This window comes from Apus apus, chromosome 2 (genome assembly GCF_020740795.1).
Source record: "Apus apus isolate bApuApu2 chromosome 2, bApuApu2.pri.cur, whole genome shotgun sequence".
Lineage (NCBI taxonomy): Eukaryota > Metazoa > Chordata > Aves > Apodiformes > Apodidae > Apus > Apus apus.
This window is the reverse complement of record NC_067283.1, coordinates 124,196,481-124,220,025: the sequence shown is the minus strand read 5'-3', so window position 1 is coordinate 124,220,025 and position 23,545 is coordinate 124,196,481. Positions and strand designations below refer to the sequence as shown.

At 43.3% G+C, this 23,545-nt stretch overlaps 1 protein-coding gene across 7 annotated transcripts in view; it reads left to right on the top strand.

Moving 5' to 3' along the window:
- The first annotated feature begins 459 nt into the window (after positions 1-459).
- STAU2 (staufen double-stranded RNA binding protein 2) overlaps positions 460-23,545 on the top strand; it is a 176,869-nt gene continuing 153,783 nt past the window's right edge. For 3 of the 7 annotated variants that reach the window (XM_051612779.1, XM_051612780.1, XM_051612775.1), the window contains exons 1-2: positions 460-554; positions 22,660-22,867. In XM_051612779.1, coding sequence (XP_051468739.1) covers positions 22,669-22,867 — 199 coding nt within the window. In that variant the 5' untranslated portion in view covers positions 460-554; positions 22,660-22,668. Of the gene's footprint in view, positions 555-699; positions 722-1,002; positions 1,821-12,170; positions 12,255-22,659; positions 22,868-23,545 lie in introns of those variants that run through there. The other 4 variants (XM_051612778.1, XM_051612776.1, XM_051612777.1 and 1 more) reach the window with 4 other exon arrangements.

Genomic DNA, 23,545 nt, shown 5'->3' with positions numbered 1-23,545 from the left:
AAAAGGGGATGTCCAAAACCTGGAGGGGCAGTGCAGCCAGCTCCAGGTGTTTTCTCCGGCGGGGCCGAGGCCGCTCCGAGTGGCCCCCGCGCGGTTTCCTCGGCCCTGCGGAGGAGACGCTTCCTCCGGCCGCTGGAGGTGCGGGAGCCCCGGGGGAAGGGGAGCCCGGGAAGCCGCGGGCTCCGCTGGGGCTGAGGGCGGAGAGGAGCAGGGCCCCGCGCCGCCGGTAGAGGCGCTGCGCTCCGCCTCGCCGGGCCGGGAAAGGGACGCGGACGGGGCCATTCGTGCCGCGGGAGCGGGGGGGAAGCTCGGCCCGGGCGCGGCGCGGGGAGCCCTCCGCGGGCGGCGGGGCGCGGCGCGGGGGCGGTGGGCAGGCCGGGGGAGGCCGGCGCGGGGCGGCGGCGGGCGGCGCCGTGAGGCGGGGCGGCGGCGGCGGGAGTGTGGAGGGGGGGGCGGAGTGGTTGGGGCCGGCGGCGGCCGCCGCGGCGGTGGGGTCAGTTCTCTTTAGTGTTTGCCGATGTTGGAGGCGTCTCCAAAGTGTCCCCGGGAAACAGGTAACCGGGCCCGCGGGGAGCGGCCCCGCGCCCTGCCGGCAGGCGGGGAGGCCGCGGGCCGCGCCGGGGAGCCGCGCCGGGCTGGGCTAGGCCACGCTGGAGGGGAGGGGGCTGCTGCAGCCATGATGTCCGTGTCCCTGTCCCGTCTCCCTCTTCCTCCCGCCGAGGTGAGGGCTCCGCCGGCCCCTCGGCGCCTTCCACACCCGCCTCCCCTGGGGTCGGGCAGGCGCTTCTGCGCCACGGCGCTGCCGGTCCGCTCGGCTCCGGCGGTGGAGGAGACAAGAAGCCCTCCATCCGCCCCTGGGCCCCCGCCCGCCCCCGGCTACCCTCTGCGGGGCGGAGGAGGCGGGCGGGGGCACAGGTGGGCAGCCGCAGCGCCGCCGCTTCGGAGGGTCGTGGAGGAGCCGCCGTCGCAGCTTCTCCCCGCCAGCCGAGTCCGGCTGCCGGCGGCGGCCGTTGCGCCAAGGCCGGGCCGCGGCCGGCCGGGCCGGGCCCTGCGGTGGGGCTGGGCTCGGCGGGGACCGCGCCGGGCCTGCCCTGCCTCGGACCCCGGGAAGTAGTTGTGTGCGACCTGAACTTGCCCCTCGCCCTCTGGCCCGCCCCGGCGTGCCCTCTCGGGCCCGGCGCCGCCGGGTTGAGGAGCGCGGCCTCGGGGGCGCCGGGGGGCAGCTCGCCGGCGGCGGGGACCCCGCAGCTCGGCTGGGCTGTTTTCCTGCGCCGTGCTAGCCACCCTCACTTTGCGCAGCCAGCACTGCCCCCAAACTTCGGACACGGCCCGAAACTTTGCCAGCTGGACCGGGCTCTCCCACTCCCAAAATGGATGTCCGCGCCTCTACCGCGAAGTGATGGGCATTGGATGGTTCGCCTGCCCTCGCCCCGCAGGAGGGCTTCGGGGCTGTCGTTGAGGTGGGGGTGGGACCCGGGGAGACGCTGCTGTTAGACTGCCTTCCCAGGCCCTTCGGGCGGGGGGCGTCATTTTCCCGGTGTTCAGGTCTGTCTGATGGGAGAAAGTTCATCTCAGTTACAGCCATGTCCTCCCTGGAAAGTATGGGCTGCTCGGAGTACGCTGGGAGGGCGAAGCTCTCATCAGAGCTGTTTGCCTTGTAATGCTCAGGGTCCCACCCATCAAACCAGTGATACCCAAGAGAAACATTTCTCCATACTGCATCTACCCGGTGTTGCCTTACAGCCAGCAAGCTGCTTCTGTGGATACCGAGGCATAAGCTTCTCAAGCCGTGCATGGAATGTTCCTTGTGCAACTACACGGTACTAAAAAAAGTTTGTTATACAGAGTAGATGATGTGTTGCTGTTGTAGCCCCTCTGTGTGAAATACTGTCTTGAACAGTACTGAGTAACATGCATGAATAGCCACGGTGTGGCAAGGCGCAAGCAAGACTATTTGCTCTGGTGTTACTAGGTGTAGTTGCATTGTGCTTTTGTAAGCAAGCATATCTTGCTGTGTGTCACTACCAGTGGCATCAAGCTGTGCAGGACTGAAGTGTTCCTCAGCTGTGTGGTAATTCCAGGTTAGCAATCTACACCAGTGTAGCAATATTCATGTATTTAAGCCATTTACTAAATGCAGGCTTTGTTGTGACATTGTTGCCAATATAAGCAGTGCCAGGCTGACGGATTTTTTAATTAAATTTTTATGTTTTTTTTTTTTTTTCTAGAAAGCCAGCAGCAGTGTTAGGATTTCCAGCTGCTTGAACCTAAGCTTTTCCCTAGAAAAAAAATCATGGAGAGAGAGATTTCTGCTCTTGCCTGTCTTTACTAAGGTTCCTGTTGCTGACAGCTAGGAACAGGATTGAGATCACCTGCTTGTTCATAGTCTTTGAGAGGAAGGGGCAATTCAAATTTGCTTTGCTTTGCAGAGAACTTTTCAGCAATGTTGCTCAACTTTAGGAGGAGTGATCCTGCTTTGGTTCTGTTCAGACTGTAGTCTGGAAGTCAAAGTCTTAGATATTTTGTTGCCAGCTTAAGCTACCTCATCGCCATAGAATTCTGTCAAAATAATAATAAATTGGAATAAACTTACATTTTGAATTATGAAAGTAGATTGTAAAGGAGCTTCCTAATTTATTTGCAGGAAAACCTGATCAGAGGTGTTTTAATGACTTGACCAAGTTTAAATAAGCACTTAACTTGATCAGCCATTTCCTTGGGGGCAAATACGAGTCTTCGTTTTCCTATACAGGTTTATAGACATAACTCCACAGTAATCCTGGTTTACACTGGTGTGAATAGGGGAAGTGAATCAAATACTATGTGTTTCATTTGTAAAGTGTTATGAAAAGTGACCTTGAAAAGGTTAGACAACAGGCTGTAGTGAAGCAGATCCTCTGATTCCAAGGCTGCTTCTTCAGCCATTAGGAAAGCTGCACCTGTCATGCTCTATCCAGTTTGTTTTGACCTGCCTGTAATAGGTGGCTATTGATTTGTCAGTCCTTAAAGAGACTGAAAACGTGATCAGTTATGTCCAGTCCTTCAGCCCAAAATACATTTTCTTATAATGCCATGCCATTGGAGGGCAGACTTGAGAGCACGGGAGTGTGCAGTTTTTAGAGCCAGTTTCCTTGGTGTGTACTTCATAAATACATGTATACATGTGCACAGATTTTCTCCCATTTGAACATCAAATATCTACTTCCTCACATGATGTGTTGGGGAAGGACCTAACTTCACATCTTTTCAAGATAACTATAATGATGTAAATTCTGTTAATAAGCCACCAAAGCATCACTTTTCCTTCCCCTGCTTACACTGATTTCCTATCAGCAGCAGCAAGATCTATAAGATAAGAGTTAGGCCTGTCTTTTGCCAGAACCAATTATTTTGCATTTCTAATCTTTGGGTCATGCCTAGCCTGTATTTTTCACAATAGTTGTTGAATTTTCTCTCTTCCAAAAAGAGGAAGAGAAGCAAAGGCAGAGAATCACTCTCTTAAAGCTGCTGTGAGTACTGATGTCAAAATCCACGTGGGAAACCAGGAATCCCTGCTACTCCTTTCTGCCATCATGCTTTTCATCTGTTCCTGTTGTTGGTTTCACTGCGTTCATACATGCAAATACATCCACATAAGGGTCATGCTGCCAAAGGCCCTGCCTGGGGCTCTCACCCTGCTGCTTGTCATCCATCCGGTTGCTCTTTGTGGATGAGTACCAGGGGTTTCTCTTTGGTTGAGTGGCGTATGAACGATGAGGCTTGGTTCCTCTCAAGGCAGGTCAGGGAATAGGGCTGGCAGTTTTGCTCAGGGAGGAGAGAATATATGGTGCAAGGGGGAAGACAGAGTTGGTAGGAGCACATAAACTCTCTGAGGAGGTGAAATGGAACCTGTGTATAGCGTAGTTAATATATATGTATAAAAACTCAAGGCTCTGTGTCTAGGCAGTCCATTCATTGTCAGTGACTGGTTGTGATCAGTATTATCCGAAGCATGTTTGCATTAAAAGATCGAGAGTTCAATAAAAATCTGAGAGATGTCTTGTCAGGTGCTGTTCTGGAAATGATTTAGAGTCTCAAAATTGTTTGTCACAACTTCTAATCTAAAAATGAATTTTGAAAAACCATCTGTGATAGTGTAATACTAAAGTCACATGCGTGTCTGTAGCTGCTAAAGTTTGCTCATACTTCATCTCAACAGCAACTGTTTTGTGATTTGGTTTTGTTTTTTAAGCTGCTAGTATTTGGAAAGTTTCCCAGTAGTGAAATCTGTACTCCAGGATCACAGTGTGCTTACCTGTGGTGTACCACATCTTTTCTTTTGCATCACTAGTATTTGCAAATTCACTGATTCTTAAATATGATCAAACTATGACATGTAATTTTCTCCTGGTAAATAACACTTCTTCAGCTTATTTAATTTTGTGACCTTTGTGTATTTCTGTATCCCCATCATCTTTTAATTTAGTCACCATTAAAATGATGGAGGGGGCAGTGTTGGTTCTTTTTAGACTAATTACAAACCACTGAGCACAGATTGCTGGTGGTGTTTGAAGAGGTCCCTAGTGATAGCCAGTATGGTATTACTAGTTTCCAGTTTCTTATACAATAAACCCAGTTTAAAAAAAGTAATATTACACAAATAAAAGGAATTTTCAATATGCTACATTTGCAGATTGATGTCAGTAACTGAAGTTGTCTGCATAAGTAACTGGCTGTAAGTGACAGAGAACTTATTCCATGTCACCCAGACAACACATCTGTACGCCTGATAAAATTTTGAAGGGAAGAAGTCAAGATACAGTGCTCCCAAGGTGAAGGTGCAGACCTGATACAGAACAATGTTGGGTCAATTTGTAGCAAATCCTGTTGTAGTGATACAAATAAAGACATGAAATAATAGTCTGTAGGAGCTTGGACTTTGTTAGTCAAGATTAGAGCAAGAAATAATGTAATTTCTTGTTAAAAAGTGATGTGTTCTGTTGGTTTGAGGTTTTTTTCTTCCCAACCACACTCCCCCCCCCCCCCCCCAATACTTCTTTGGTCCGGGATACTAAGTTGAAGAGCTTTTTCCTTTCCAGACTGGAAAATGTTTTCTCTGCTTTTTTGTGCCAGTCTTGTGTATCTGATAATACTAAAACCTGCCTGCTTTGAATGTCCCTCAACTGAATATTGCCAGTGAATATTTTGCTTAAGAGTATACGCCCAAGAGATATTCCTTTTATACCTGTTTTAAGGCCTGCGAATCTTAATGAGTGACTTCAGAGGGATTTTTTTAAAACCCTTCTGACCCTCTTATAATTCAGTACAACACACTGGTTTTGTATGAAATAGGTGTCCTCTCAGCTTCTGCACAGCTATTACGGTTGGCTGTTCTTTGTGAAAGGGGATGAGAAGCTTTTTCTGGATCAGGAGGCAGGTAAAGATCACTGATTTCTTAGAGACATCTGTTAACATCTTCCCTTAGCTGAATCTACAGGGTTAGGTATGGGATTTGGCCTCTTCAGCAGGGAGAATGATCCACATCTTCACCCCTCTTCAGCTGGCCAGTCTTTATCACTTAAAGCCTTATACAAGTGAAAAGTCAAAAGATGCCAGGACTGGATCCCATTTCCATGGATTTGTCATACGTGATGCTGTTCTGGATGTGGAGTTGAAGGCAACCATAGGTATTCACCATGTCCCAGGAGAAGAATCAATATAACACTTTTCTTTAGCTGTTACATTGCAGATTTCTGAAACTGACCATCCTACAAATTACTGTCAGTGGCAACTCATCAGAGGAGGTATGAGAGCAAACTGCTGCTGTAGCTAGTGAAATGGATCCTTAATACCATAGCTTTAATACCGTACTTCCAGTATGTTAAATGAGATGAAAACAGCAAGTCACCCATTCTGGATTTCAAATTTATTTTTTTTTTTGTCATGGTGGTACTTTGAACCTTTTCAAGGCGTTTAAGCCAGTTCTGTGCTTACTAGGAGTTTGCACATCTAGTGTAAAAAAAGAACCAGTTTTATTTGCTATCACTGCAAATACTGCTTGGTACTGTGTACCTTTGCTCAGGCACCTTATAGTTGACAGGAGCAAGGGAGACATAGTTACTGTCCAAATAATGTACCTAATATATACCTAAGATAGGGCAGGACAGATGAACAGGGTCAGCGAAGGCAGTTCTAGTTCCAGAGCTGACTCTGCTTTCCAAATGTGTGTCTTTGCTGTTCTGCTGTATTGCAGACTTCTCTTCCACAGCTCTGGGGCCTGCACGTCTACTTGAACTTCAGCTGCATGTCATTGCAACCTAGATGTTGGATGGTCTTTGGGCTAAGAGCACTCCTTCCCTTTCATTAACAAGGAGCATCCTTTTTTGCAGGAGACAAGACTATTAGGCATGTATATATGTAACCAAATAGCGTGTGTTCTGTTGGAGATCCTAGAAAATGGGGTCCTTCTTCCATTTTGAAGTACTTTTTGTTGGGTTTTTTTAATTTTAATTTTGAACGTAAGGAACGGGAGTCTTAGCTCAGTAGTGAACAGAAGCATTAGCTCTCTACAAGTTCAAAAGCAAGTTTGTTGTTTCACTCTGATTTAGGGTGGTTCTAGAGTCACAAAAGCTAATTTTACCCTGCTTATGCTAATGGCCTTGGAGTTCTGAAAGTACAGTAAGTGATGAGAAAGACGTTCCTTTAAAGGGCAGCTCAGGACATCATCCCTCCTATTTCCAGGTGGTCGTGAGCCTGTGCTGTTGGAAACAGTGTTTAATTCCTCATATATGCAAACTTTTTTCACTCAGTTCTGGGTGCTGTTTCCTTTTATTTTGAATCATTTCATGTTACCGTTGAAACAGCTTGTGCTTATAGCCAGAGTTGTCCTTTGTTTTATTTCTAACTCTTTATCTGTGTAAAAATACTTGAAATAGTTACAAATTTTGATTCACAATTTGATTACATTTTTTCCTTTGGTAGTTACGCTTGTAACTTCCTTTGGACTGCAGAAACAAATTATTCTGAAAGATGAACTAAATAGATGGAGATCTACTATCTGCTATCTTTATGGTACACCCTACTTGATACTCCTAACCATTAGTACATAAAGAGTTGGAGCATAAAGTCTGTTATGCTGGTTCTTTGCACCTACAGTGTGCTCAATTTGAACTAAATCTTTTTTTACCAACATTCTTCCTTTCTGTTGTTGGTTGTTAGTTTAGTGTCCCCTTCGCTGATTCAGCTCCAGACATTATAACCTTTTGCCAGATACGTGTAGTCTCTGCACTTCAGCAGCAGGTATGCTCAATGTGTGGCAAGTTTATAATGTTCAACTAATGTTTAGCACTGATCTTATATCCAACACAGTGTTTTCTGCCTTTCCTAACTGAAAATATCTGTGAATGTGCGACTACAACTTTTTCCTTTTCCTGAATTGTCAAAGCCTTCTATAATCTGTAGTTTCTTTGGAAGATAAAGAATTTATTTGACTATGTTTCACTGCACAACTTCCTAATTTTGGTCCAAAGCATGAGTTTGCTACACGGGATCAATAGGTGATTACTGTCCTTGTGTATTTTGCAGAGTTATTGATGGTTCTTTTCATTTTCAGGATGCTTGAGTAGTCTGCATTGATAGCTGCTTGCTACATGTGGTTGGATCAGTTACCTCTGTTCCCTTTGACTTTTTCTTTTTTCTTTCTATAAATATATTAACAAAAAAACAAAGACCAGGGAGACCCTCCATCCCCTATAAGATGGAGGAGGAAACATAGTGCTGAAAGATGAGGAAAAGGCTGAGGTGCTTAATGACTTACTTGCCTCAGTTTTTAGTAACGACCAGTTATATAAAAGGGATCCAGCTCCCTAAGCTAGGGGACAGGGACCAGGAGCAGAATGACTCTCCCAAAATCCAGGAGGAGATGGTCAGTGATGTGCTTCACCACACAGATGTGCACAAATCTGTGGGGTTGGGTGGGATGCACCCAAGAGTGCTGGAAGAACTGGTGGAGGTGCTCACTGGGCCACTTTGCATCATTTATCAGCGGTCCTGGCTGACTGGGGAAGTACCAGCAGATTGGAAGTCAGCCAACATAACCCACATATATGAGAAGGGACAGAAGGATGATCTGGGGAATTACAGGCCTGTTAGTCTGACTTCAGTACCAGGGGAGCTGATGGAACAGATCATCCTGAGTACCATTGTGTGGTACATGCAAAACAACCAGGTGATCAGGCCCAGTCAGCATGGGTTCATGAAGGGCAGGTCCTGTTTGACTAACCTGATCTCCTTCTGTGACAGGGTGATCCGCTTATTGGACAAGGGAAGGCCCTGACTTTAGCAAGGCCATTGACAAGGTTTCCCACAGCATTCTCCTAGAGAAGCTGGCTGCTCGTGGCTTGGATGCGCACACACTTTGCTGGATAAAAGACTGGTTGGATGGCTGGGTCCAAACAGTTGTGTTCAGTGGAGTTGAATCCAGTTGGCGGCCAGTCATGAGTGGTGTTCCACTCCTGTTTAGCATCTTTATTGATGACTTGGATGAGGGGATAGAGGGCACCCTCAGTAAGTTTGCAGATGATGCTAAGCTGGGTGGAAGTGTTGCTCTGCAGAGGTTAGAGAGGCTCTGCAGAGGGATCTAGACAGGCTTGATTGATGGGCCAAGGTCAATTACATGAGTTTCCATAAGGCCAAATGTTGGGTCCTGCACTTTGGCCACAACAACCCCCAGCAGTGCTACAGGCTTGGGGAGGAGTGGCTGGAGAGCTGCCTAGCAGAGAGGGACCTGGGGGTGCTGGTTGACAGCTGGCTGAACATGAGCCAGCAGTATGCCCAGGTGGCCAAGAAGACCAGCACCATCCTGGCCTGCATCAGGAATAGTGTGACCAGCAGGACCAGGGAGATGATCCTGTCCCTCTACTTGGCCTTGGTGAGGCTGCACCTTAAGCACTGTGTGCAGTTTTGGGTGCCACAGGATAGGAAGGACACTGAGGTGCTGGAGAGGGTGGAAAGAAGGGCAGCTAGGCTGGTTAGGGGTCTGGAGAGCAGGTCTTATGAAGAGAGGCTGAGGGAGCTGGGGCTGTTCAGCCTGGAGAACAGGAGGCTGAAGGGAGAGCTCATTGCTCTCTACAACTACCTTAAATTAGGAGGTAGTTTTGAGGTGGGTGTTGGCCTCTTCTCCCTAGTGACTAGCGGTAGGACAAGAGGAAATGGGGTCATGTTGTGCCAGGGGAGGTTCAGATTGTATATTAGGAAAAATTTATTCACAGAAAGAGTGGTGAGGCATTGGAACAGGCTGCCCAGGGAGGAGGTGGAGGCACTGTCCCTGGAGGTATTCCAAAACCGGGTAGATGTGGTGCTGTAGGAAATGGTTTAGTGGTCACGGGGGTGTAGGGCTGATGGTTGGACTTGATGATCTTCAAGGTATTTTCCAACCTTAATGATTTTATGAAGTCTTACAGGTGGATGTCTCTTCCCATCTTGCTTGCTGGAGTCCAGTGTTAGTGGCCCCAGGTCACCACTAGCTACGTATGATCTGTCTACTTCCTTGATCTTTGTTTTCATTGTTGAGCTGGGCTTGTGTCATCAATATTGCAACAGTTCATGACCTTTCCCCCAGACACAGCATCTAAACAGTTAATTTTCTCTAGTTGAAAAGCTTAGATTCTGTGCTTTTCTTTAGTCAGTGAACTTGGTACACACAGTCCAATTCTCAGTAGTTATTTTGCTTTCATTGACTGAGGAGAGCTGCGCTTAAAATAGGGAGGAAGCTCTTCGAACTTGCTGCAGACCTGCTGATCTGACAAAGTACTCCATGGCTATGAGCAGAGGTCCTCTCCTGTCCCCCAGTGAACAAGAAACTAGTCTCATGAGATGTTTGTTGAAATCATCTTATGTCCAAGCATCGCAAAATGTGTCTCCGGGAGTCCTGAGAGAAGGGGAACTCCAGGAGTGATTAATCATTGGGAGATGGCAGTTTGACCCCAGCAGTGTCTAGAAGCTGCAACTTCTTGGAAGCTGTATAAGACTTCAAGGTGGACATTCATCACTTTAGCTGTGAAATACTGATTTATTTTTTTTTAAATACACTTGTGAAGAACAAAAAAAGGCACACAAAATGGAATTCTGTCTACTTTGAACAACAGAGCACAACTCCTGCTGCTTTGTCCACTGAAAACACCTTCTCTGGGGATCTTGTAGCTGTTAATGATAGGAGAGTTATTACAGTATGAGGAGGGCTGGGGTAGCAAGAGCTGTAACTTTTTAAAAAGCAAAAGGCAGCGTTCTACTTCACCAAACTGTTAACTGGAAATGATCTGAGAAGTAGTTTGTCACATGCAGATAAGGAAAACAGAGATAATTTTCTGAATTCTATCAATAATACAGAATTCCTAGTTAAGGAGTAAAATCACTTCTTCACTAAAAGTTTTGCCTGCTTCAGAATAAAGTAACAGTTGGAGGGATGTTTTACTTTCAATAAGAGTATTCTGTAATTTAAAGTCAGTCAAAGATCTTTTGACAAGTTAGGAATATAAAGTTGCTAGCATAAACTGAGAAAAATACAGCTTTTAGAAATATAAGAGATAAAAATAAAAATACTAATTAAACAAGAAACTGGACTCTTGGAACGAGCTCTGGTTAGACTCCAGTATCAAAATAAGGAACCAGTTGCAGCTTTGATGCAAACGAGTCTGTTTGGCAGTGTGTCAAATCTGAGTAATTTTATTTTTCATTTACTTAATCCCCTTTTGCACTTGTAAGCTGATGATTCTTAGGCTTCCCTTCTTTTCAGCTATTTTTCTTCATGAAAAGCCTAGTAACTCCTTTTTGTTGAACCTAAGGCAAATGTGGTTTATCTGCCCATCATCTGCAGTAAGATGGTAGGATAACCTTTGTACAGGATAGCAACTAATAATAATTTCTTTGTAACCTTTTGAGTCTCAGTGTAGTATTTATACTGTTGCACTTGAATGACTTATCCTAGGCAGTAAAAAAAACATTGAAATAATTATTTCAGCATTTTTCTAATCGCAGTTTCTGTGTTCACAATTTCTGGGGTCACAATCATAGACTTATTAAGGTTGGAAGGGACCTTAAAGATCATGAAGTTCCAATCCCCCTGCCAGGAGCAGGGAACTCTACCCCTACATCAGGTTGCACAAAACCTCATCCAGCCTGGCCTTAAAAACCTCCAGGGATGGGGCATCAACAACCTCCCTGGGCAACCCATTCCAATTCCTCATCACCCTGATAGTGAAGAACTTCTTCCAAATATTTAACCCGAATCTCCCCTCTCTCAGTTTAAAACCATTACCCCTTGTCCTATCACTGTCTTCTCTGATGAAAAGCCCCTCCTCAGCTTTCCTGTAGCCCCTTTCGAGAACTGGAAGGTGCTATAAGGTCTCCCCAGGGCCTTCTCTTCTCTAGGCTGAACAGCTCCAACTCTCTCAGCCTTTCTTCATAGCAGAGGTGCTCCAGCCCTTTGATCATCTTGGTGGACCTTCTCTGGGCCCTTTCCAACAGGTCTATATCTTTCTTGTGCTGAGGGCACCAGAGCTGTACACAGTATTCCAGGTGGGGTCTCACCAGAGCAGAGTAGAGGGGCAGAATCACCTCCCTGGCCCTGCTGGCCACACTGCTTTTGATGCAGCCCAGGATGCAGTTTTTCTCTGGGCTCCAGCGCACACTGGCGGCTCATGTTGAGCTTCTCATCTATTACCACCCCCAAGTCCTTCTCCTCAGGACTGCTCTCCAGCCATTCTTCCCCCAGCTTGTATTTGTACCTGGGGTTGTGCCAACACAGGTGCAGGGCCCTGCACTTGGCCTTGTTGAACTTCATGAGGTTGGCACTAGCCCACCTCTCCAGCCTGTCACGGTCCCTCTGGATGGCGTTCCTTCCCTCTTGGGTGTCAGCCACACCACATAGCTTGGTATCATCAGCAAACTTGCTGAGGATACACTCAATCCCGCTGTTCATATCTTCAACAGAGATGTTAAACAGCACTGGTCCCAGTACTGATTCCTGAGGGACACCACTTGTTGCCTGTCTCCATTTGGACACTGAGCCATTGATCACAACTCTCTGGGTGCAGCCATCCAGCCAATCCTCAGCACTGAGCGAATCACTAAAGTGATTGTCTCCTTGAACCTTTCTGATATGTTTTGTGTAGGTAAATTTTGAGGTAGCCCTGGAAATTCAGCCTGATTAATGTCAGTGTTGCCTGGAATGTTCCTTGATTGTCCTACTCGCCCTTCTCCAAGGATTGTGTGACCAGGTAAGGCCATCTTTTCAAAAACATTACAGATACGACTGTGAGTTGCAGAGGGTCTGGGAAATTAGAAGTTTTCAGTTTTCAGGAAGTTATGGTTAGCTTACAGTCACGATAAGGAAGAGATCTCAGGAGTTACAATGCTGGATAGCCAGCTTTTGTCCTTTGGATCAGTGATTGATCCCAGTTGCAGTAAAGAAATACAAAGAAGGATCTTACTGTCTAGTGTTGGGGAGTGTGTGTGATGTCCTGCCTCTGATCTGTAAGACTTTATAGGCATCTATAAGCTAGTTTTTTGGATATACCCCAGACCGTGATGGATTTGCAGTTGGAAGGCCTTCCACAAGAAAGGCTCTGATGTTCACCTTTCTGCTTTCAGGGAGGAGTTTCACATTTTTTTCCTGTGTAATAATTCAGAGTATCCTGGCTGGGTCAAACTGATGGCTGCATCTGAAGCAATATTCTGGCTGAGTGGTTTGATCTGTTTTCTGGGCATAAGGCTTGTGGCAGTGTGAGAACTGGGTTAGCTCACATTGGTTATTGGAAATTTCCATGGCTTTTTGATAATCTCCGTTTCTCTGAACAACAACAATAAATTGAGACAAATAAACTTTCTGATTATTTTATCTCTGTAAAGTAGTAGGCATTTATATGAAACAGCTTAAACTTTCTCCCTTGGGTTATAAACAGGTTTAAAAGTGTTGAGATGCCTACCTGGCTCAGTTTATGATGTAGCAGATTTACTTTTCATACGCTTTTTTTTTTCCTTCTGGCACTGACATCTTGAAGTTGATAATCCGATTGATCTCCCCTTTCATTTAAAATGATAGTTTTGTAATTGAGCTTTCTGAACTCCCTGATGCCAGATAGATGTCTCCAGGAGGTGTTTGCTCTGGTTGTACACTATCTTTTCTAAGGAATTTCTGGATATTTTGGGTGTTTCGTTTTGTTTCAGCCTTTGCCTGAGCTATGTTTGGTATTGCTGAAGTTGTGAGAATAGCAATCCTTTTTTCCATTGTGGTTCAAGATTAGTATTAGTGAAGTTTCTCTGTTTAGGATCTGTGTTTCATGTCTGCCTGTGAAGTCTCTGCCAGAGGCTTAAAAGTGGCTGTCCAGTATACGCAGGACCTGACTATAATTTCTCTGTTAGAAGAGAAAATTAGCCATGTGTACAGGCTGGGGGTGTTTGGTTTTGCTGTACGCAGTAAGATGTGCTGTGGCCTGAGTTGCTCCTTACTCAGCTTTTTCTTGTCAACCTCACTGTTGCCAGGGAAGCAAGGGAAGAGTTGCATTCCTGCCTGTCAATATGCCCCACTTTTTGTTGAGTTTCTCTTGTTACTAGTTTTTAGGCTCTTGCACATGCAAATATGCACAGTTGCAGTCAGTGCCCTAGTCCCTGCATTTTCCATCTTTCCTTACAACCAGACCCATCTTAGGCAAATATATTAGGTGGGGAACCTCGCTGCAAGGGAGTTCATTTGCTTCTGTGACTGTGTCTGTTAGTTTTAATAAGGTCCATGATTGCTTATTTTTTCAAGACAGGTTAGGCTGTAGATTTTGGATAGGCTTCAGCTGCCTGTATTTCAGCATCTAGTGCAGTTTGAGACACTAAATTATCCTGTTAAGCCTTCCTCTGCCACTCAGCTGTGTGGTTTAGCTAATCCTAAATCAGATGTCTACTTGATTAACTCCCTGGGTCTGCTGGCTGTGTTGACTATTGGTGTAACGCATTTGTTTAAATATATACATTATTTCCATTTAATTGCCTTTTCGTGTGAAGGTTTGTCTGAACCATCTGCCACATGAGGTGTCAGATGTGGCATGGGTCTTCTGGGAGAAGACTTCTGCTTGTTCAAGTAGGAGCTGATGGAGTATGCAGGTATCCAGATGTGGTATCTTAGGATATCTCAAACCTAAATATTAGATGTCTTTAATCTTTACCTGAATCCTCAAATCTCACTGTACAGCAGTGCCATATGGTATTGGTAACTTCTGGTATGAGATGCACTGTGCATGTAGATGGCCTTGTAGATCACATGCTTTTCATGTTAGTTACTTGTTTTTTGCTGTGGTGGCTTAAGCAATTTGCCACATCCAAAATGTTTAGGTATTGCATTTGTTTGCTCTGTGACATATACTATGTATTTCAAGTTGTATGAAACTTACCTTGATTACAGGGTAAGGCTTTTCTGTTCTAGCCCCTTCACTGATGCATAACTAGATTGCAACAAACCCTCCTCCCCACCTTTGGACCTTTTGTATGTTGAGAAAATCTTAAATTTTAATCTTTGATCCTGTAACTAGTTACCTTATTTGTCTGGTTTGGTTTGGAATTTTTCCTTTCTATTCAAAAGTACAGAAAGGTATTGAAAAATAGTTGTGTTGAATCAGTGACAGATGCAAATAATAATTTGTCCCCCAAAATGTTTCAGAGATTCCTATGCTTCATGTAGCATCTTAGGTCAACATATATTGGTTCTCTAATCTCCAATACTGGTTTAATGATGAAATAAGTCTGTGAGATAAAGCAGATTCTAGCCCAGTCTTCTGAGTTGTCAAGGTGGTGTTTTGTTTTGGGTTTGTTTGTTTGGTTTTTTTTGTTGTTTTTTTTTAAATGTGCTTGTCCTGTGTAGTAATTGAAAAGGGAAGCTGAGCTGACCACTTTTTGAAGAAGTGGCTGAAAAGTAGTATGAGTGCAGATTTTTAATCTGTTCAGTTTCCTACTTGAATATTTTCTTTTTCCAAAAGATACCTCCTGCCTTTCAAAAAGTTTCTTATTGATCATATATAGGACTTTGCAAAGGATATTCCTCTGTGGATGATAATATTCTTAAAAAAGCAGCTTCTTTGCTTTCTGAAAGTGCAATGTGATTTAATGTTCTGACCTGGCATTCACTGCAGCCTCCTGGCCCTGCCTTGCCTTCCCCAGGGCTTATATCTGCAACGGTCTTCTGCTCTAGTCCAAGAGTAGAGGAAGCTGCTTGTAAGGAACTATAGCATTTAGTCAGTCCTCAATGGCTGGTTGTAGCACTAGGTAGGAGACCATTTTCCTAAGCCTTGCAGCTCTCCTTGGATTATGAGTATTAGCCCCTAAGATTCTGTGTTGGTTCACCTTCCGTTTTGTGTATTTTTTTGTCTTTGGCTGAAAATTTTAGTATCAAAATAAAAGAGTGATTTCCACACCTCCCCACCCCCTTATACTTCAGGGAAGTAAAACTCTTTTAAAGCCTAACTGCACTTGCTCTTGTGTATTACTTGTTAATTAGCTAGGAGCTGTTTAGATTTCCACTGAAATTAAGATTCCGTAGTATAAAGCACTGTAACAAAAAAACAAATACAAGCCACAGGTTTCTGAAGATGAAATGGTCAGAGATGAGATTGTGGGTTTTGAGTGAAACAGTATGAAGGAGCTGAACTTTGGTGTGTGGTTTTACAGCAAAGCTAAGTTGATTAGCAGGGGCTGAGCAAGCTAATTCCTTTCACCCGCTTCAGGTCAGGAGTTTATGGCCATCCCTCTGCAGACAGGGTTGTTCCTCTGATCTTCCTCCTTACCCTTCTTTGAGCTGCTTCAGTGAGGTGAATGGACAGAAAAGTATTCGCTTTTTGCTGTAGGGAAGGGAGTATACAGGACTGTCCCCTGCTGTGGCAGCAAGGCATTAGATCAGTTGGCTGTTAGCAAACCACCCCTAGCAAGGCAAAGAGCAACAAAGTGATGGCGAAGCGAATGGGGAGGACAGTGGGGACCAGCAGCAATATAAAATCGTGGAGACTGGGAGACATCCCTGAAGACTGGAAGAAGGCTGATGCTCCCCTGTGTATAAGAAGGGTTCAAAGGAGGACCCAGGTAATTACAGACCCATTAGCCTCACTTAAGTCCCTAGAAAGGTCGTGGAGCAAAACCTCCTGGGGACTGTCACAAGTCAGTTGAAGCACGTGATTGGGAAAAGCCAACATGGATTTACCAGGGGCAAACTGCTTGACAAACCCAGTGGCCTTGTATGACAACGTAACCCACTCAGTTGATGCAGGGTGAGCAGAGGACATCATCTACCTGAACTTCTTCAAGGCTTTTGATACAGTCCCCCACAGCCTCCTCCTGCAGAAACTGATGCGTTACGGCCTTGACAAGTGGTCTGTGCAGTGGGTGGGGAACTGACTGACAGACCGTACTCAGAGGGTGATAGTAAATAGGTCCTCCTCAAACTGGCAACGGGTCACAGGTGGGGTCCCCAGAGATTGATATTGGGCCCAGTGCTGTTTAGCATCTTTAGAAGTGACCTGGATGTTGGGATCAAGAGCACCCTGATGAAGTTTGCTGATGACACCAAGATGAGTGGAGAGGTTGCCCCTCTGGAAGGGAGGGCCACCCTCCAGGATGACTGACACAGGCTGGAGGAGTGGGCTGTGAAGGTTACCTCAATGGGGAGAAGTGTAAGGTATAGCACTTGAGAACATATAACCCAGGAGTGCAGCTCAGACTGGGATCCACCTGGTTGGAGAGCAGCTCTGTGGAAGGGACCTGGGGGTCTTGGTGGATAACAGGCTCAACATGAGTGACCAGTGTGCTGCAGCAGCAAAGAAAGCCAACAGGATGCTGGGCTGCATCAACAAGGGCATCACCAGAGAGATAAAGAAAGTCATCATCCTGCTCTACTTGGCAGGAGTATTTAGTTGTAGATGAAACAGTATACTAATTAAATTTGTAGATGCTATAAAGCCTCGAGTATTGCATTCAGTTTTGGTCCCTGCTCTACAAAAGGGTTGCGGACAGGCTGGAAAGGGTCCAGAGAAGGGCCACAAGGATGATCAGAGGACTGGAGAACCTGCCAAATGAGGAGAGGCTGAGAAAATTGGGTTTGTTCAGCCTTGAAAAAAGAAGGCTTAGGGGAGACCTTATTACAATATTCCAGTACTTAAAGGGTGGCTACCAAGAAGATGGAGACTCCCTGTTTACAAAGAGTCGCATGGAGAAGGCAAGGGATAGTGGGCACAAGTTGCGCTTGGGGAGATTCCGATTGGACACGAGGTAGGTTTTTCACCATGAGGACAATCAAACATTGGAGTAGCCTCCCAAGGGAAGCGGTAGATTCCCCCACATTGGGCAGTTTTAAGTCTCAGCTTGACAGGGTGCTGAGCCATCTCATACAAACTACAGTATTACCTAGAATGGTTGGACCAGGTGATCCTTGAGGTCTCTTCCAACCTGGCATTCTATGAAAATACATAATTATATATATATATATACACACACACACACCCACCCCTTTGTGATTTCATGCATAGTTTGTCCATTTTGCCTATTTAATTTGTATAAAAAAGATACCTTTTGTCAGTTATTCCAGATAAACATCTGCTGCCTTGCTTTAAGTCACACCCTTTCTAAACCCCTGCTGTGTCACTATCTTGTTACTTGATTTTCTAGAACAGAAAAAAATGAGTTAACAGTTGCTGTGAACGTGATCGCAGAGCTGCTAAATAACCTGCTAACACAGTAAAAGGAAATTACCTAAAGCCTTGGACTTCTATAATACTTTTAATATTAATGTACATATATGTACAAATATTTACTGTAAATGTGAGAAATGGCATGCAAGAAATAGGTTTTACCTTTTGGCAGTTTTGTATGCTTTAATGTAACTGAGTGAACTAATATCAGGAGAACAGGAGGAGAAAGTAGAGTTTAGTGGAATTTTAAGGCTAAAACTTAACACCAAACCCTCTTTAGTTAGCGAACTGTTTTATTTATTAGGGTACTATGACTTTAGGCTTTTACAGAAGAATTACATTAACAAGCTGCTAACCAAAGGAGGGGTTGATCTGGAAAAAAAAAAATCATGGAGATGCTGCCTGCTTAGACACTGCTCCCAGTCTATTGTAGTGCTATTGCTGTAGCTTTCAATATTTTAATTGATGTTGTACATGAAACAGTATACTGATTAAATTTGTAGATGCTATAAAGCCATCTTGGAGGAGACTTTGAACATTGCAGAACTAGAATTATAATTCAATATGATATTGAAAAATTGAAACAGTAGTGTTTTTTGTTTTGTTTCTGTTACTTGTTTTATTGTTACGGGGTTTTTTTGGTTTTTTTTTTTAGTAAGAGAATTCAAGAAAGATAAGAATGGAGTCTCATTAACTGCAGAACAGTCACATTCACAAACAACACAGACTATATCTTGCTGGGTAGCAATTCTGCAGAAAAGCTCCAGTAATGTGATACTGTTGTGAAAAGTAGGCACCAATTAGAATGCGTAAACAAAAATATTGGATGAGGTACAAGATATGTAAAGTAATTTTTCTTACTTGGCAGTGGCTGGATCTCAGCTGTTGCCTTTGTAGTGCACTTCACAAACCCATAGTATATGCCTTGTGTTACTCACTTGTACAGTGGTTAGATTTGATATGTTGGGTTATGTGACAGAGTGGTGTGAAAGTGTGATAGCACCCTAGTGGATATAAGCATTTTCCCTCTGCACAGATGAAGTCCAGTCCTTCATTTCAACTATTCAGGTCATTAGTTTCTCAGGCTGTTGATTTTTCATACAAAAACTTGTGTCTTAAGTCAAGTATTGCTGTTTCAATTTTTCCACATTCTGGAAGTGTGTTTAACTTGAAAACTCAACGGTTTGTGTTTTCCACATTGTGTGCTGTCTTATGTACTTTGTCTTTTATTTATTCAGTTACTGTGACATGTTCTAAGAATCATTCCACCTGAGTATTTAATTAATATCTTACATTATGAGATCTAAGAATATGAAGTGATTCATGTTCCAGAAAAGTACAAGAAATTATAATAATCAGAAAAAATAGAAGTAATTATTTGTCGTGTGATGTTTTTTTAGCACAACAGGACTGTATTCACCATTTTAAAAAATATTGTGCATCTGTGAATATGCCTAAATTAATGTTGTAGGTTTTAACTTACAGTAAAAATGAACAGAATATTGAACAGCAATATTTTCACATTAAAGTGCAAGGGGGTTTTGTTTAGTTGTTTTTAAGTGAGTTTGGTTTTGGGATTTTTTTTGTGAGAAAGGTGAATTCACAGCTTACACATAGTTTCACAAGAGAGTTAACATCAACTGTTTACTGAAACCTGTGAAATGGCCTGTGTGCAAAGTGCTTTCAAAAGGAGAAATGAAGTAAAATGCAATTTTAGTATATTTACATTCCCTTAAATGTCTGCTGTTGCATTTCTAATACAGCTATGCAGGTTAGAGTGAGAGAGGAAAAACATTTCAGCACTTCAGAAGGCACCTGATGCTCTGGAAAACAACATTATAAGAATGGCAACACCACGAGTTGTGGATTTCGGTGGGGTTGAGGTGTATGTGATTTAAGACTGCAAGAAATATCATTGTGTTGTCTCGGCGTGGCAGCTGGTGGCTCAATACAAACACAAAGCTGGCAGTCACAGCTGCACCATCCGGCTTTCTCAGAGAGATCCAGGCATCTGTAAGCACTGCCTGGCATCCAGGGAGACTCCTCTGGAGACACTTGGGTGTAGTGGTTTCCTAGATGTGAGTTGGGTTAACCACTTGAAATGAAGTGCGTGGGCTTTTCTAATCACATTAATACGATCCTAAATAAACCATGCCTTTTATTAATGCCAGATTTTTCAAATGTATTGACATAGAAGATGTGAAAATATTTTGATTATATAACCGTGTTTGGTCTGTGACCATCTTAGTGAAACCTCAAGGCCTACATTTTGGAGTGTAGCAGCAAACTGGTCTGTGCTTGTGGCTGGAAGGCCCCAACATGTTTTTCCTTCACTGTTTGTAAAATAGTACAATGCTAGTATATATGTTATATATAAGGTATATATGGTATATAAAGAAAAGATGAAGCATATAGGTTTTGTCCCCTTCTTGGCATAACATTTGCTTGTTTGTGTGAAAGTGACATGACAGCATTATATCAACTATATTCTCTCTGTTGTCTCTCTGTACTAATGGATTTTAAAAACCAGTTGCAAATTATCTCCGTCCATATCTCATGTACTTAAGATCTAGTCCCTGCAATTATATTTACCTCCTAAGCATCTTTGTTTATACAGATTAACATACAAAATAGTTACAGTTTTCTGTAGGAATTCTACAGTTTTAGATAAACAAGAAAACCCCAGTTATGTTATGATTTTATTCTGATTTCACAAATTAATTTTCTGTGTGCTTTACTATAGGACAAAGAGTGTCTTTTCTTCTAAACTTTATATTGTTCATTTTTACAGTTCTGTGATACTGTTATCAAACTGATTTTTATCCTTAATAGAAAAGGATCAATCCTACGATTTATCCCTTTAGAACAGCAATACGACAGAACACATTATTTTATGAGGCTATAGTAACATCTGCTTTTATCTCAAATAGTACTATATGACTGATAGCTTTCTTGTACTCATGTTTATAAGCTAAAATGCTATAGATAATCTAAAGGAGTTTCCTTATTGTGATGATACTCAGTATTACATTGGTTTCATTTTGAAGATGTTTACTAAACATGGCCTGATTCTGCCATCATTGATTTTGATGTTTAAAATAAAGAAAGTTTTTGAAATCATTCTGACCTGTACTAATATATTTAAAATCAGAATTAAACACCTAGTATACCTCAGAATTCTGTAGCTATATGCAATCTTTAAGTTCAGCCCTTCTAACAATACTGCTGTTACGTGACAGTAGGATTTTTACAGTCTGAGTTTAGTCTGTATTTTTGAACACACAAAGTATTTAAATATATCTCAGCTGACTGCATATGCATTTTAAAATCTGTCACTATTAGCATCTTACTTAAAATATTTATGAAAAGGGCAAGTGATTGCATCTCAGCTTAATTTTATTTTTATTTTTTTTTTACTTTTGCCTTTCCAGAGATTTAAATCAGTTGTCTGTCTTTCCTCAGTAATAAAAATGGCATTTCAGTCTCTTTTCCAAAGCACAGAGTCAGAGTAATAGGATTTATTCTTTTCATTATACTGATGCAACTGTGATAAAGTAGTCGCACTCCATGGTGTATTGACTGATGTGGGATCTTAATCCAACAGTCCTGTCCCTCTGAGTAGAGATACTTGGATATTTTTAAACAGATTTGGAGGGAGGCAAAAACACTGATCTAATCAGAATTGTTGTACGCATTTCAGTAAGACCTTAGTTAGGAAGTTTTTCAAGCATTGCACGGGATTTTTGCTTAGGAAGAGACATTTACCCCAGCAGAAGTAGCAAAGAGCTTAGTGGTAAGGGTGCTGCCTGTGACGAAGAACAGGGCTGCTGTTCCCCTCTGCCTTAGCCAGAGGAACCAGAGCTGCTGCTGGGGCAAGTCCTGGCTCCCCAGGCTGTTTGTTGGCTGTTACGGGTTTTGTCTCTCTCTCTGCTCTGTACGGATCATATGATGTATATGAACCCTAAAAAATACAGTCTGTGTCCGAGCTACTGAATAAGCTACAGCATCGTGTTTGCTCCTGATACCAAAAGGAGAGAAGCCCAAGACTTTTCCCTGGAGGACTGGGAATTACTGCCTCCTCACTTGGCTCAGTGAATTGCCTGGGGTGCCTGCTGGCCTCTGAACGGCTCCTGTGTTTTTTTGCAGGAGTTTTTTGTCAGGAGCCAAAATTTTACCAAGGAGCATGCTCTCAGTGAATAGTATGGAGGGGCTCTGCCTTGACCCCATTTGTTTACAAGTGTTCTTAGTCAGGTAACAGGTATTGGTAATAAAGAAACTCATTTGGGCAGACAGAGATGATTAGTACCTGGTATATTCCAGATAAATGCTTTAGGCACTAGATTAAAAGCCAGTTTAGGAAATCCTGGTACCTGTGCTAGTAATTTACACAAGGATTGAAGTGCTCTGTCTGTTGACTGGATAAGCAGTGATTTTTCAGAACTTGCTCCTTTGGTGGTTTTGTTGGTTGGTTGTTTCCTTTTTTTTTTTTTTTTTTTTCTGGTTTGGTAACAGGCAGAAAAAACGTTTTTTTCTCTTGTGGCCTTATTTGGTATTTTGTGCACACTTTACTGGAAAAAACTATGGCAAAAGATTGGTGAAGTACTTTGTTACAAAGACATCCCCTCTTGATGAAATTGGCAGATGCTAATCTCATCCACAGAATAATTACACGGAATTTTATTATTGAATAATCATGCTTCCTTCTGTCTTTCACGCAGGGTCAGGCAGTAGTTGAGCAACAGAACCTGGAGTCAGGGTCTGTGGGTTATGCTCTGGTGATGTTCTCTTGCTGTGAGCTCTGTTTCTTTGTGCATCAGTTTGGAAGCAATGTTTGCAAGGGCATGACTTCCATGGATAGTTTTGTGACCCAGATTCAGGAGCTAAAAAGAAGTGTTATTAGTATCACTATCACCATTTGACATTTAAAATACAAAGTGCCCTACTCATAATGATCTGTTTATTGCAGTCATAGGCAATGGCACAAGTTAAGATGCAGACTACAGCAACCCTGTCTGGACCTACCATGTCCCCTGTGGTGCTACCCCTACCAGTTACAACTACAAGTACACTGGGTCTGCAGTCCTCAATGAATGGATCCATTTCAGAATCAGCTGCCAGCTGTAGCAGTCCTACTGCCAGCCTTGGGGATCCTGCACCTTTGAGCACCTCACCAGGTATGTTGGTCCAGGTATATTTTATTTGGGGTTCAAATTAGTCTTTTTAATGACACTTAATAAAAATAAATAAATAAAATTATATTTATAGAAGTTAGGTTTTAAAGAGAATTAAAATAAAGAAGAAACCTTATAGAAAAATATTTTGGTTAAATAGACTGTTCACTAAGTTAAATTTCTTTAACTGAGCTTAGACTTAAAGAGAAGCATTGGTCAGTGATAAAAAAGCTCAGAAAAGAACATGTCTGTTTTGTCAAATTCTAAGTGTATCTTTTATAGAGAAGTTTCAGTGTTGCAGGAAGGTCTCCAAGTGTATTTCTCTTCCCTAGAACAGAATGTCTTCAGACTGCTTGGCAGTATTTGGTGTTTCCTTTGTAGCCTAATAAATGCTGAACTGGGTATAAAATAGAGAAATGTTATCCTAAAAAAATTTGGCAAGAAATGGCAGTGTGTGTTAGGGATAAATACAAATAAGCTGAAACAGTCAAAAGTTAAAAAATAGTAAGGCAGTATACATGAAGTAAGTAGTCTAAGGAAAACAGAAAAAAATCCTTAAAGGGGGAGAAAAGGTGTTCTTTGAGAGTGCTCTGAGAATTACTTTATTATTGTGAGAAAAGTCGAAAACACTGGGAAGAAGCAGGGAGGAGCAAGCAGGGACCACAGGATGCCATCTGCTAT